Source organism: Gopherus flavomarginatus, chromosome 1 (assembly GCF_025201925.1).
Source record: "Gopherus flavomarginatus isolate rGopFla2 chromosome 1, rGopFla2.mat.asm, whole genome shotgun sequence".
Taxonomy (NCBI): domain Eukaryota; kingdom Metazoa; phylum Chordata; order Testudines; family Testudinidae; genus Gopherus; species Gopherus flavomarginatus.
The window spans coordinates 290,304,419-290,320,356 of record NC_066617.1 but is presented as its reverse complement, the minus strand read 5'-3'; the positions used below and the strand labels follow the sequence as shown (position 1 = coordinate 290,320,356).

The 15,938-nt window shown below is 45.8% G+C and overlaps 1 protein-coding gene across 14 annotated transcripts in view; it reads right to left on the bottom strand.

The window, feature by feature from the left end:
• The window catches only part of MYCBP2 (MYC binding protein 2), a 445,111-nt gene that overhangs the window by 193,657 nt on the left and 235,516 nt on the right, over positions 1–15,938 (bottom strand). For all 14 annotated transcript variants that reach the window (XM_050946493.1, XM_050946502.1, XM_050946519.1 and 11 more), the window contains 4 exons: positions 7,239–7,445; positions 4,834–4,965; positions 3,965–4,143; positions 965–1,107 (listed from right to left, as the gene is read on the bottom strand). In XM_050946493.1, coding sequence (XP_050802450.1) covers positions 965–1,107; positions 3,965–4,143; positions 4,834–4,965; positions 7,239–7,445 — 661 coding nt within the window. The remainder of the gene's footprint in view (positions 1–964; positions 1,108–3,964; positions 4,144–4,833; positions 4,966–7,238; positions 7,446–15,938) is intronic.

Sequence of the window (15,938 nt, the reverse complement as noted above, 5' to 3'; positions counted from 1 at the left end):
GCTTCATTTGTTAGAGCAGAAATAAATTATTCTGTCGATTGATTACTAAAGGTATAAACACTGTTTAAGTTAACAAAATCTGCAACAAATTTCTAAAATATGGTCTAATATTTTAGAGTTAATTAATCCTTATTCTGAAGTAGTAGCCCAAACACCACTTTAATTATTTAAGACCAACAGATAATTTCCTCAAAATGGAGATTTATTGCGAAAATGCTCAAACACATTATCTTCAACAGTTTTTCTGATAAGCACAGTAATGAAAAACACGCTGTAATTTATACAGTAGACAGTGGTACCAGATCGGGGGGCGGGGGAATGAAAGGAGGCCAGGGCCCCTCTCACTTTTTGAAAAGGGGGGTTGTGGTCCGTCTATTTTTCACTGGGGCAGACCTTGCCCTCTTCCCTTCCTCTTCCCTGTGAGGTCCTAACCGCTAGCCAGGCCAGTGTGGAGCCCAGCTGGGAAGCCTGGGCAGCTGTCGGGAACCGTGGCAGAACCTCAACTTGCCCTAGGTGGGGGACCAGAGAACACGGACACAGGTCGAGGTTCCCCACAGCTGCCTGTCCGGCTCTTATCATGGCAAGGCTTCGGCTCTGCGGCTCCCCACAGCTGGAGTCAGGTCGAGCAGTGCTGGCAGCTGCAGGAAGTGGGTCCCTCCACCTGTCCTGGGCAGCAGCTCCATGGGGAGAGCAGGGGACTGCTTTCAGCCCTCCACTCCCTGGGCGGGAAGTGGATGGGCTCCCCAACCCTGTTCTGGCTTGACCAGGGAAAGGGTGTTGGAGGGAGGCCCCCTCACTTTTGGGAAGGCTCTGGCACCCTTGAGAGTAGATTAATATTCCTGAGGGGCAGGAGGGGAAGAATTATATGTTAATACTACCTATATTGTAGAGACACTGATCTCACTACCATTAATTCGTGTTGCCAAAGAATAAAATTAAGTTTCAATTAGAAAAAAAGTCTTACCATCTACAGCAAGAGCCCTGTGTAACAGGTCTTTGGCAGCTCGAACCACAGCACTCACAACAGAAATAGCTCTGCTACAGTTTTTATCCTCTTCATTAGCTTTACTTAAAAGCTGTGACTGTAGATCTCCATCATACTCACTCCTGGATAGCAGATTAAGTTCAAATGAGCTCATAATACACAAAATTTTACCTTTAAAAGATATTACATACACTTGACTTTTAAAGTGAATCTTGACAGAGGCTTATTTTAAATTACACAAAGAAAATCAATTCATTTATAAAGAAACAGCAAAAAAATGAACAAAATAAATAACACCGCATGTAGTGAGAGACCATGGAAGAAATATTGGGAGTGACAGCTACATAAAAATCTTCCCAAATCAATTTATTTTGATTTGAAGAGAAAACATATCAAGTTGAAATATATTGCTCTATTTAGATGCTTCCTTCAAATCTTCATATCACAGAAACATCCTAATTGCTATGCTGGAGTAAGTCAATTGTCCATCTACTCCAACAAAAGATTCTATCAGATTCACTACAGGAATTTATAAAACTTATATCACTAAAATTTCCATTATAGAAGTTTCTTAGGAAATGTTTTTCCCTCCTAACGAAAGAAATGATTTTATGATGAACAGCCCTGGATGGGCAAATTTCCCTACAAGATCTAATCTTTTTCAAAGAAAAAAATTGTGCTAGGACATAGTGCCTCCCTATGAATTAATGGAGCAGTACAGAAAACCTTTCCAGTCATGCACATAAGGTGCTAGACAGCTCAGTAGACACTTTGAAAGCAGTTATTTGATTTTTTTTAAACACACATTTTATTTTAAACCCAAACTGAAACTATATCCAGATTCTGAACAGGGGGAGGGTCTCGACTGTGAAACTGAAGAGAAGTCATCAGGTAAGGAAAATGTCCCATTCTCTCCTAGACTCTCTATGCTAGCCCAAAACACTTGAGACTTTCCAAAGTAAGTCTAGACCATTAAGTGGAACAAGCATCCCACAATGCCCCACATGATGCTCCTTCTGAATAATGCTTCGGAAGAGGCCTGGGCATCCATTCAATAGTGTTTGAAAAAGGCAAGGAGTGATGCCCAAGTGACTTCTTTACACCAGCAAAAGACGTTTACGCCAATAATTCTGACAAGGAGTTCTTGAGTGATTCTGGAACTTCCTTCCTGCTACTGATGTAACCCTCACTGGGGAGTTATTTTATCCAATAAGACAGGGTAGATTTGGCTGTTGCTTTTTCCCTTCTTAAATTCTTTTTTTCATGAAGGAAAGCCTCCTTGACTCCCTGAACTTCTGAGTTCTCTGGGACACTCAATGTTCTGATCAATCACAAACTAACAGTATAATCTTGGTTCCTTACTGTTCCTTGGATTAGGACACAAAGGAGGACTACTTATAATTGGGGTTAAAATAAAGAGAGACACTTCAGCCAAATTTCTGGCACTGTCTTAAGCACTTCCTCCTACTAATGAAACACAATGAAAGAGGCTGAATTTTTGGCAACCAAGGACAGGAATTTAAGTGAGAGAGACCACAGAAAATTCTATGTAATGACTCAAATGGTAGTTTGGCAAGAGTGTTCAGGATCAAGCCTAGTTATCACAGGGGTTCTCAAACTGGGGGTCGTTCCCTCTGAAGCACCTGGAATGGCCATTGTCAGAAGACAGGATACTGAGCTAGATGGACCACTAGGCTGAGCCAGTATGGACATTTTTATGTAACATCACTTACTGCCATTTAAAAATTAGATACATTTACTACCCTCCAGTCTCTCAGTGTAGTAGCTGATTTTTAACAGAAGTATATCATTTTGTTAGCAGCTTAGTTTCTTCAAAATCTTGGATAAATATCTGTTCCTAGAGACTTGTTGCTATTTATCAGTTTGTTCTAGTACCACCTCTCTTGATTTTTGACAGTGTCTCATTTTTATTAATTGATAAGAACACATGTCTAGACTAGGTATCTCCCCAGCATACTTTGTGGTGAACGATAACAGAAAGAAATTATTTAGCTTTGATACACTGTTCTTATCCTCAGCTTCTCCCTTTACTCCCTGAAAGTGCAGACCTGTCAACTATTTCACAGGATTCCTGATTCTGATGCAGAGAATTTAAAAGTATTCCTTTATCACAGAGGGAATGACAACAATTCCTATATTGAGATGTTGTCAAAATGAGGTCTTAGGTGTCTGAAGTTGGACACCCAGAAAATGAGAAACAGAGTTAGTGGCGACCTGCAAAAAAATTAATTTAAGTGACTCTCCCAGTATTACACAGAAGTCTGTGGCAGAGCCTTCTCTTGGGTGGCATTCAATGGACTTAACCACCTTCTCTTCCTGTAGTCCTCTGCCTCATTCTTAACACACCTTTCAACTTCTAAAGCAAATGAGGCAGAAGTGCTATAAACAGAGTCATTTCACTATGCAATCTGATTCTTTGAGGAGTGGGGAGAGTACAGGATAGAGGAATAGTTCTCAGAGAGTGATCTCATTCCAGGAATGATCCCTCTCAAAATGTTGTACCCTGCATGAAAGATAGAGGGAAGAACAAATGCCACTTACTGATGCTCCAAAATCTGGCTTTAAAAACCAGGATAACAATGGACAAAGCAGGAGAGCTAAGTTACCACAACATTTGCCAGACTGGAGCACAGAATATGAAATGAGGGCAGAAGAAGTGTAGCCTTGCACCCGAGCCTCATGGACAAGTCTAAACTGCCTCCAAGATTTGATAGCAGAGAGGAACAACCCAAATGTCCTGGATCAGAGGGACAGATTATGATCCAGAAAGCCAGCTGTTTTCAATAAAACAAAAGCTAAAAACAACATAATTGAGTTGGAAGAGTGAGATTGTTCTAACCAAAGCTGCTATCTCTACAAAATTAACTTAGATTTGTCAGTTCCAGTGAATTCTCAAATGGATTTATGTTAAGTTTTTATGAAAAAACATGTTTTAATCAAGCATGAGCGCTCACAAACCTGTAATAAAGAATCTGTGGAATCTGTCCTCGTGTCTGGTTTGTGCCATTACTGCTCAGACTACATGTACTGAATGTAAATGTCACACCATCTGGACACTGGACTGTGGTCATTCCCCCATCTCCATTGGCAGTGCGGCTTCCATAGTTCCTCAGACGGACTGCATATTTCACATTTTCCTTCAACACAAAAGCCAGAAACATCATACAATGTAAGACTGGTACACAAAATTTGTTTCATAATAGTTTGTAGTATTCATGTTGAAAGCACATTTCTACTTAATATAATTTTATTCAATTATATAAAAACAGTACATGGTCGAAAAGTATTTTCTACACATTAACTTTCAACTTAAGGGAATACTCTAAAAATAAAAAGTAAGTGGAAAAAAGCGAGGCATCTAGTAAAAGTCAGAAATTGTCTGCCCTCAAAGTTTTTGTTCACAGTGATGTAAACTGTATTATTTCTGGTTTCTTTAAAAATAACTAAAAGACAACATACTCCATTGACTAGAAACTCCAGAAAATTAGCTGCCAGTATATATCTAAAAAGATTTTAACTAGTACACAAGTTACATTCTACTGAACAGTAACATTCAAAAATAAGATTTAATTCATTTTAGAATTTGAACTTGATACTTATTGGGTAGCTAATGAAATGACAGTTTTTTCTAGATATGTTGTGTTTTTTATTTCTCAACAAAACAATACAAATTTAAATGAAGCATGTATTTTTCACATCTATATAAGAAAGAGAACCACAGCTATTTTTCAATACTAATTTAACTCTAATATTTAATTTTTTTAGAATAAAAATCCAGCATTTACTGACAATAAATGAGGAATTACACAGCTTTTCCTTTTATTTACCTTCAGAGGCACAACTTTGTCAAGTCTAATTTCAGATATGTCACTGGGGGAATCATCTGTGGTATATGTTCCTTTTACTAACTCTAAGGATGTCCATCTATGGGAATGAGTCGAATCTCCAGCATGATCACTCTAGTTTGAGGAAATATAAAATCAATTTTTAATTTGTATAAAAGGTAACCATCTATTCAGATTATGCACTTACTCTGATAATTATACTTTCAAAGTTACTATGTCAGAACCCTGTGTATCACAAATACCACTGTCTTTAAAGAGCTAAAAACCCTTCAGCAAATAAGAGCTCATTTACACCAAAAACTTAGATCAACCTAGCTATGTCACTTAGGGCCATGAAAAATGTCTCACCCTCTGCGACAGAAAAAACCCCTTCTGTCACTGTAGCAAGTGTATACACCACAGTGCTGCTGCAGCTCCACAGTTGTACCGCTACAGTTTGTAAAGTAGATGTAACCTAAGGCTCTCCTCATAAAAAGTGATGTCTAAAACAGAGAATTTATTTTCCCACAACTGCATGCTCCTACCATTCAGAACCCAAGTTCTGTGCCCAAAAGTGAACAATTAGGACTACAGGTGCACCAAATCACACTTTGTGTCTTCACTAGAATGAAGGTATCACCACGATAGTTCTGCAGAATGTGTTTTCTTGGGAGCAAAAGACTTTATTCCAGTTGCAAACAGATTTCTGCACAGCAGCACTTTGAATTACCTCTGGCTGTAGTCTATGGCTTTTCTTTTTGGTATAGTATTTTCTATGATAGATTGGTAGGTGAGCCCTCCATAGCATGTTGCACCCCAGACCAAACTCTCGTATATTGTTTGCCTTTTTTTGGTCAATTTTCTGTCTATGCTATTTTATATCCTCCTTCGTTTTTTCTTTTCTGTATATGTTGCTTTCAGAAAGATTTCCTCCTCTATTCCCATCCCCCATTATTTTGTTTCCCTTCTTCTGGGGGGTTCCCTCTGGTTTCTCCTGTCCTACAGAACCCAAAATCTCTTAGGTGTTTTCCTCCCTTTTCTCACTCACCAGAAGGCTACATGCCACATGGAGTAGGAACGGATTATCTATGGACAGATTCAGAGGCCAGAATACATGTGCTTTTGCATCTGAGATGAGTACCACAAAAACAAAGAACAAAAATTTGGGGTGATTTACTGATTAATTTTTTGTAGTACAGTAAGGCTCCGAGGCCATAAAATACCAGGGACTCATTCTGCAAAGAGCTAGTACAAACACATGGTAAGAGACAAGCCCTGTCCTGAACATCTGAGAATCTAAACCAAAGGATGAAAGGAAATATTACCCCTCATTATACAGATGGTGATCTGAGTCAGAGATTAAGGGCCTGATCCAAAGCCTATTGCAGGGGTCAGCAACCTCTGGCACGTGGCTCGCCAGGGTAAGCACCCTGGCAGGCTGGGCCAGTTTGTTTACCTGCCACGTCAGCAGGTTCGACCGATCACGGCTCCCACTGGCTGAGGTTCGCCATCCCAGGCCAATGGGAGTGGCAGGAAGCAGCGCAGGCAAGGGATGTGCTGGCTGCTGCTTCCTGCCACCCCCATTGGCCTGAGACAGCGAATCGCAGTCAGTGGGAGCCGCGGTTGGCTGAACCTGCCAACGCGGCAGGTAAACAAACAGCCCCGCCCTGTCAGGGTGCTAACCCTGGCGAGCCGTGTGCCAGAGCTTGCCGAACCCTGGCCTACTGAAACATATAGTAGGACTTCTATTTATTTCAGTCGGCTTTGAATAAAGCTGTAAGTGACTTCTGAAGGTCACAAAAGAAGTCTATGTTACAGATGGGAATTAACGCAAAACTCCTGAGTCCCAGTGCATCATTGTAATAAAAAAAAAATCCTCTCACTCTCAGAGAATATCTGACCCATAATTGTGCACACGTGAGCGTCTTCCAAGTATGGTTCTATTAGAGTTAATTGAGAAAGCAGGGGAAGATGGACAGCTTTCAGAAGCCAACTGCTGCTTTACTCATAGTTAAAGGAGCATATTTGCAAGGAGGAAGGGAAACAACTTTACTCTCACTATGATTCTGTTTCAGATTTCCCTCTGCCACACTTCCCCTCCCCGAATAGGCTGGCATTCCCACTCCTCAGGGTGGAAAACAACATATCTATATACTGATAAAACTCAGCTGAAAGGATATAACCTCCCTTTACCACAGCTTCTCAATTTCTATGCTTTAGTGCTATAATTGTATTTATGAAATCCAAATAATTTTAAGATTTTATTTGGAATAATGCTACTAATATTAATACTAAGTTGTAACATACTGTATTGGTGCACTGATATCTTGGAGAGTAAAAATATACATGTCCTACTTTACCATATATTATTTTTGTTTGGATTTTTTTTTTTAAAGTGCAATACTTACATCATCAACTAACACCTCCAGCTCATATTCATGAATTCCTCCTCCTCCATAAACAGAAAACCCTACAACAACTACACCAGGTTTGTCCACAGAGAAACAGATTGCATCTGGGGACCCATTACCAGTATTCCAACTTCTTCCCTGACTTGTTTTAGTGAATCGGTTTGTGCTGGATTTGACAGAATGAAGGGAATTAAGCCCATCAACCTGTAAAGAAAGAAATATAAGCAACAACTAGAATATACTTTATTTCAATGGAAGAAAGCAAAATTATCTCAATTATATAAATATTTCTAACTTAGTAAATTTAGGAAGCAGGTGTTAGAACATCAGAGACATCACAAAAGAGGAATTTATTGCAACTTTAGTTAAAAATAAGATTTATAGCAACCATCTTTTTCTTAATTTGTCTAAAATATCTGACTAAATATTTTTAACAAAACTAAGCAGGAAATATTTTAGAAACTTTAAAATGGCAAATTTGCTTGAAATTTCTTTTTAAGGAAAGATATACAATATGGTAATACCATGAATCACTTCTGTCACTCTTAGCAGATCAAATGAATCACTTTATTCATTCTTAAGGGGTCAAAAAGTTCAGCTGATTTTTGCAGCTTTTGTTTTAAGAATGGATATGGCAAAATTCTGCAAGTACTGCTGTACTACTAAATGGAAAATTACTTACTTGTAACTGGAGTTTCTTTGAGTGTGTGATCCCTATCTGTACTCCACACACTGTATTCATGCTCTCTATGTGCATGAGAAGGGAGAATTTGCAAGCAGTGTCTGTTGGTCTGCATTCGTGCCCCGGTGTACCAAGATTACAAGGGAAGGTGCAGATCAACTTCCTCCCCAGTTCCTTCTCTATCGTGAACCCAGACATAATCCCAAGCAGAGGGGAAGGAGGATGAGTAGTGGAATATAGATATGGACTACGTATCCCAAAGACCATCCAGTTACAAGTAAGTAACCTCCATTTCTTCCTGAATACTGGTCCCTATGGGTATTGCACACGTGGGTGACTGCTAAGCAGTATTCAACTAGGAGGGGTTACAAGGATGCAGCAGTATAGATGTATAATACTACTGTCCCAATGACTGGGTCTGCAGAAGAGGCTGGGACTAAAGCATAATACTTCATTAAGTTGTGGATGGAACCAGGGCCGGTGCAACCATTTAGGCAAACTAGGCGGCCGCCTAGGGCACCTAGTGGTTGGGGGCGCCTAAAAGTCCCCTCAGGCGAGGAGGTGGAGTGGAGGTGAGCTGGGTGGGGGGATGCACGGGGGGCCATGCGGGGAGGGCTGCCCGCAGTAACGGGGGACGGGGCGCACAGGGAAACAGCTCCCCGCCCCAGCTTACCTCCACTCTGCCTCCTCCGCTGAGCACACAGCCCAGCTCTAAGTCTCCTCCAATCAGTACCGCAAGCCTGGACAATGACGGGAATTAGAGCAGCGCCGGCGTGCTCAGTGGAGGAGGCGGTGCTGAGGTGAGCTGAGGCGGACTACCCAGGCAGGGTTAGCTTCCGCTGGGGGAGATTCCTCAGGCAGAGTTAGCTGCCGTGGCGGGGAGGGGGAGGAGGGAAGTCTCCCCAGGCAGGGTTAGCTGCTGTGGCGGGGGGGAGGGGTTAGCTGTCGCAGTGGAGGGGGGTTAGCTGAGTTAGCTGCCGTGGGGGGGGCGGGGTTAGCTGGGTGAGGGGTTGAAAGGTGGAAGTTTCGCCTTGGGCGCAAAACTTCCTTGCACCGGCTCTGGATGGAACACAAAGGCTGCCCCACCAATGTCCAATGTAAGTACTTCCTGTAGAGATGCTAATGAAGTTGCCTGTGCTCTAGTGGAATGGGACCTCACTACGTCTGGAGAAGGAAGATGTGCTAACTGATAGCAAAGCATGATACAGCCAGAGATCCACATAGAGAGTCTTTGAGCACACAATGCTTGCCCCGATCACTCGCTATAGTGACAAATAGTCTAGACAACTTCCTAATTGATTTCATTCTTTGCAGATAAAATGTAAAAAGCTCTTCGGAGGTGAAGGGAATGAAATTTCCCCCCCTCAGTGGAAGCATGAGGTTTTGGAAAGAATACTAGTAGGCAAATTCATGTGATACTTGGTGATTACCTTAGGGATGAATTTCAGGTGGAGGCAAAAGGAAACCTTTTCCTTATGAAACATGGTGTATTGCAGATTAACCATGTGAGTTCCTGCCTGACATGATGGTAACGAGAAAGGTGATCTTCATAGACAGGTGGGACATTGACCATGCAGCTAACAGTCCAAATGACAGTATGGTAAGTACTGAGAATACAAGATTAAGGTCCCATTGGTGTGTTGGCTTCATTACTGCTTGGAAGGTCCTCATGAGGCCCTTTAGGAATCTGGTTTAAGCAGGTGAATAAAAACAATAGTTCTCCTCCAGAGGGTGGAAGGCACTGATTGCTGTTAAGTGGACCCGCTGCAAGCCAGCAGAAAGGCCTGATTGTCTTGAGAGTGAGGAGGCAGTCAATACTAGGGATACCTGCACAGTCTCTGGAGAGAAGAGATTTTGTTGTGCCCAGCTAGAGAAATGTCTTGATTAAGCCAGATAACATTTTCTGGTCGAGTCTTTTCTGCTGTGGTTGAGAATAGTTCGACTGGACTCTGAAAATGATACTGTAGGTCTGATGCCTATCCAAATACCAGGCTGTGATGTGGAGCTAGTCTGGGTTGTCATATCTGATCCCACTATTCTCCTGATTCAGCAGATCTGGGAAGGCCTAGATACCGATGGGAAGATTGGTGAACATTTGAAGGAGGTACAGAAACCAGAATTGCCTGGGCCACTTGAGGCTATCAGGATTGAGCAACTTCAGCTGAGCCCAAGGACTAGCCAGACCAGCCTCCAGGCTGATTAAAGAGCTCAACTGAGTTGTGATAGGATTGCCTGATTGACAGGTTCATTTGATTGGCTGAAGAGAGCCAGCAGGCCTGCTGTTAAGCTCAGCAGCATCTGGTCACCAACTACTCAATGCTTTTTGCCCATAGCTGTGATCACTCTTGCCTCTGTCTGCTATTGTCTTTCTCTAGCCCTGATCCTATCCTGCTCCAGCCCTGCGTTCCCTTCCCAGCTCCTGGCTCTGACCCTTGGTCCCCAGCTCCAGTCTCTGATGCCCTCAGTCCAGTTCTAACTATTCAGTAAGACTGCTGACACCTGCCCCTACCAGGTGCAATGAAAATGAATTGTGAATCACCCACTTGTGGTCTATGGAGATGTGTCTGCTGAAATTGTCTGCCAGAGAGTTTTGTGCATGAAGGAGGTACATCACTGAAAGGGTGGAGTAATTCCAGATACACCAGTTCCATAATTGGACCATGTCTATACAGAAAGAGATTTTGCTCCTTGTTTGTTTGTTTATAGAGAAGACAGTCATCATATTGTCTGACATTATTCAGACTGGGCAGGACCATGGATGTGGGAAGAAAGCACTTCAGGCCCTTCGTATTTCCCGTAGTTCTAGGAGATTGATATGTGATCAGAAAATTTAGGCAGATCCAAGTCTTTAGAGCCCAAGCATGAGAACTCAACTGATTTGGAGGGAGTTAGAGAGAGATCCCTTCTTTTGGGATCAGATCTAGAAGGGGATCTGATCCTGCATTTGTGAGAGTGCCCCTCACTCTCATGAAAAGCCTGAGAGCTCATGCTTGGAGGGGCACTGCTTGCAGACGGAGGCCTGTGTACGGGTGGGGGGAGCGGAGTACTCCTGGTCTAGATCTGATTGGGGTCTCACAGCTTTTTCCATGAGGTGCTTCCTCTGTTGAAGCTCTCGTCCCCCTCAAGCTTGGGGTCGGAAAAAAGTGGCAGATGCTGCACATGGCAGAAACATGAGCCTCTCTAAGGCAACAAAGACAACGTTAGTGGTGACTGCTGACCAAGAAGGAGCCAGTTCTTAAGCCTCAGAACTCTGTGCACAGTCCTTCTTCCAAGGGGAGAAAATAGGGAGAGACCCCAAGGCAGGGAAAAAATACTCTATACAACTTAAAAAGTCTACTAGAAAAACGCTAAAAAAGGACAGTTACTTGTTCCGTAACAGGCGTTCGAGATGTGTTGCTCAGGTGTATTCCACAGTAGGTGTCCGTGCTCGCCACGTGCACCAGTGCTGGAAGTTTTTCCCTTAGCAGTACCTGTAGTGGGGGAGCCCCGCTGCGACCCCTGGAGTGGTGCCTCTATATCGCGCTATAAAGGGGGCTGCGCGCTCCGCCCAACCCTCAGTTCCTTCTTGCCAGACAACTCCAACAGAGGGGAAGGAGGGCGGGATGTGGAATAAACCTGAGCAACACATCTCGAAGAATGCCAGTTACAGAATAGGTAACTGTCCTTTCTTCTTCGAGTAACTGCTCATGTGTATTCAGCAGTAGGTGACTCCAAGCTATACCTGATGGAGGCGGGTAAGAGTTTAAGAGTTACCGGGGTGGAGCACCGCCCTACCAAACCTGGCATCACCCTGCGTTTGGGAGATGATTGCCTAGGGCGATGAAACGGTATGGACAGAGGATCATGTAGCAGCCCTGCAGATGTCCTGAATAGGGACATGAGCCACGGAGGCAGCAGACGAGGCCTGACCTCTCATCGAATAAGCCATCACTATAGGAGACGGGGGAACCCCTGCCAGGTCGTAACAAGTGCATATGCACGAGGTGATCCAGTGGGAGATCTGCTGGGTAGATACCGGTTGCCCCCCTCATGCCCTCGACAGAAGCAATGAAAAGCTGAGGGGATTTACGGAATGGCCTGGTTAGGTTTAAGTAAAAAGCCAGCGCTCTACGCACATCTAGCATGTGCAGGCGTTGTTCCTCATTGGAGGAATGGGGCTTATGACAGAGGAATGGGAGGAAGATGTCCTGATCCATGTGAAAAGCCGAGACTGCCTTCGGCAGAAAAGCTGGGTGCAGGCGGAGCTGGAACTTATCCCTGTGGAAGACAGTATACGGGGGTTTGGAGGTCAGGGCCCTAAGCTTTGAGACCCGGCGGGCTGAGCTGATAGCTACCAGGAACGACTCTTTACATGATAAGTGGGACCAAGAACACGTGGCCAAGGGCTCAAATGAAGGCCTTGTGAGGTGGGAGAGCACTAGGTTCAGGTCCCAGAGCGGGACCAGGGGTCTAGCATAAGGGAATGCCCGATCCAGCCCTTTTGGGAATTGGGAGGTCATGTGGTGTGAAAACACCGAGTGGCCCTGCACTAGGGGGTAGAAAGCCGAAATGGCCGCCAGCTGCACCCTGACGAAGGAAGGCACCAGCCCTTGAGTCCGAAGGGACAGGAGGTAATCAAGGATAAGCTGGATAGACGCAGAGGAGGGGGAAGAACCCCTCTCCCTCGCTCACCTGGAGAACCGCTACTATTTGGCCATGTAGGTTTGACGTGTGGATGGTTTTCTGCTCGCGAGCAGGACCTAACATTCTCAGAACACCTCCCCTCCTCCTCATTCAACCACGGAGCAGCCACACTGTCAGTGGAGTGCAGCCAGGTTGCGGTGGAGGAAACATCCTCCCTCCTGGGAAAGGTCCGGTCGGAGCGGCAGCCTGCACGAGGGAGCCATTAAAAGCTGCAGGAGGGACCCATACCAATGTTGACGGGCCCAATCCGGGGCTATGAGGACAATCCAAGCCCCATCTGCCTTTACCTTCTCTAGGACTCTGCCTATCGGGGGAAGGGTAGGAAGACGTAGAACAGGCGGCCTGACCACGGGATTAGGAACGCATCCGATAACACCCCTTCGCCCTCTCCCGCCCTGGAGCAGAATCGTGGGCATAGGCAATTCTGGACGATGGCGAATAGATCTACCTGGGGAGTGCCCCACTCTAGGAAGAGCTGCCCGGCCACCTCCCTGTTTAGAGACTACTCGTCCTGTTGGGAGAAGAACCTGCTTAGGCAATCTGTGAGCATACTGCACTTGCCAGGCAGGTGAAAAGCCCCCAGAAGGATGTTGTGGGTTATACAGAACTCCCACAGGAGCTGGGCTTCCTGGCACAAGACCATGGAATGCGAGCCCCCTTGCCTGTTGATATAATATATAGCGGTCGTATTGTCTGCGAGGACTCTGACCATCTTCCTCCGCAGGTGCTGGCTGAAGGCTACGCACGCCAGGCATACCGCCCTGAGCTCCCTGACATTTATGTGCAGATGCAATTCCGAGGGTGACCATCTGCCCTGGGTTTTGAAGCTCCCCACATGGGCTCCACATCCCAGGTCCAAGGCATTCGATACCAGATCTACTGAAGGAGGGCGTTCCCGGAAGGGGATATCCTGAAGCATGTTGCTCGGGTGGGACCACCATTGCAGGTCGGCTACTACATTGGGTGGCAACGTGACAACCTTGTCCAGGTCATCCCTGGCCTGGGAATACTGGGAGGCCAGCCAGAGTTGGAGAGGCCTCACCCTGAGCCTGCCATGTCGCACCACGGAGGTGCATGCTGCCATATGGCCTAGGATTTGAAGGCACACCCGTGTTGCTGTCACCAGAAAGGCCACGACCAAGGTGATGAGACCTTTGAACATCTCAAACCTGTCCCAGGGGAGGGAGGCCATGGCTACCAGGAAGTCTAACAGTGCACCTATGAAGTGTATGCGCTGAACTGGGACTAACATGGACCTTTCCCTGTTCACCACTAGGCCTAGACTCATGCAGGTATTTAGCAGGAATTCCATCTGCGCCTGCACCTGGGACCGAGACTTGCCCTTGAGCAGCCAGTCATCCAGGCAGGGGAAGATCTGCAGCCCGTTCCTCCTGAGGTGGGCTGCCACCACCGCCATGCATTTGGTAAAAACCCTGGGGGAGCCATGGAAAGGCCAAAGGGAAGGACCGTAAACTGGTAATGGTCTGTCCCTACCAGGAAGCGGAGGAAGTGCCTGTGACCCTTGAAAATGTGCATATGGAAGTACGCATCCCGGAGGTCCAGGGATGCAAACCAATCCCTCAGGTCCAAGGACAGAATAATAGAGGTCAGGGACACCATACGGAATTTGCAGCAAACCAGAAACTGGTTGAGATTCTGCAGGCAGAGGATGGGCCTGAGCCTGCCTTTCACCTTCAGGATCAGGAAATACCAGGAGTAAAACCCTTTGCCCTGGAATTCCCGAGGTACCCTCTCAACCGCACCAGGGCAAGCAGGAACGTCATCTCCTGATTTAAAAGGAGGGCGTGTTCCAGGTCCCCAGGGACACCCAAGGATGGAGGATGATGTGGTGCGGTTGCATTGAACTGCAGCTTGTACCCCTCAGAGATGGTATGGAGGACTCACTGGTCTGACGTTATATGGGACCAAGGCATTCTGAAGGCCGATAAACCATTGCCAAAATCCAGCTTTATTAACTGGGGGGTTTCCCGGGCAACAGGCTAGGTGCCCCCCACAAAGAGTAAAAATGCCTCTTCTCCTGCCTTTTGCCCTTCGAGGGGCCGGCGCATGGGGCCGAACGGGACTGGCGCTGTGACCTACGCCTCTGGTCCCTAGGCCTTTTAGGCGGGGGCTCGTATCTGTCCCTTACAAGGGGAGCTGAGGGCTGCGGCCTGGGTTTGTCCTTGGCTGGCAGGACACACAGACCGAGAGTCTGCAGGGTGGTGAGGGAGTCTTTCATCCTGTGCAGACGCCTATCCGTTTGGTCCACAAATAACGCTTTGCCATCAAATGGCAGGTCTTGCATCAGGGACTGGGATTCCATGGACAGCCCTGACAGCGAAATCAATGACGCCCGTTGCATGGAGATAGCCTAGGCCATCGAACATGCCACTGCGTCAGCCGCATCTGAGGCCACCTGGAGAGCTGCTTTCGCCGCTGCCACACCCTTGTCAACTAGAGCCTTGAATTCCTTCCTGTCCTGTTAGAAGGAGAGCTCGAATTTAGGCAGAGACCCCAACAAGTTAAAGCCATACCTGCTCAGGAGTGCCTGATGGTTTGCCACCCTGAGCTGGAAACTTGCAGAGGAATAAATCTTTTTCCCCAAAGATGTCCAGCCTCCTCGCATCCTTGTCCTTGGGGGTGGGTGCAGGCTGGCCATGTCTTTCATGGTGGTTGACCTACTCCACCACCAGTGAGTTCGGGGTAGTGTCACTGTACAGATACTCATGCTCTCTTGCTGGCGACAAGAAGGAACTGAGGGTGGGGGTGAGCGCGCAGCCCCCTTTATGGTGCAATATAGAGGCGCCACTTCAGGGGTCGCAGCGGTCTCCCCCACTACGGGTACTGCTAAGGGAAAAACTTCCGGCACCGGTGCACGTGGCGAGCATGCACACGTATTGTGGAATATATATGAGCAATCACTCAAAGAAGAACTATAAAAACACTCTTTACAGAATTATTTACAATATATGTACACAGATAAGACGACTAAAACAGCTTTGGACACAGAAGATTCTTCTGAGTCAGGCCATACAGTGGAAAGAAGGAATTGGAGGGGAGGTTAATCCACACCTTCCGTTACACCCTTGGTGTAGTATATACTGCCATTCAAGACATGGCTGGGAGGAGAGTAGGTTGATGAGAGTAAAAGATTTCAGTCAAGCTGCCCACTGGATGGACTTTGTGGGCTAGAGCATGTGCAAAAGGGACTCCTCAGGTGAGGAGCTGTAACAATGTTGCACTCATGAAAGGCTACACGGGATAATGATTGAAATGCCACATGTAGTCAGGAGGTATTCAAAAGGCACTTGTTAACCCATCATATCAATGGT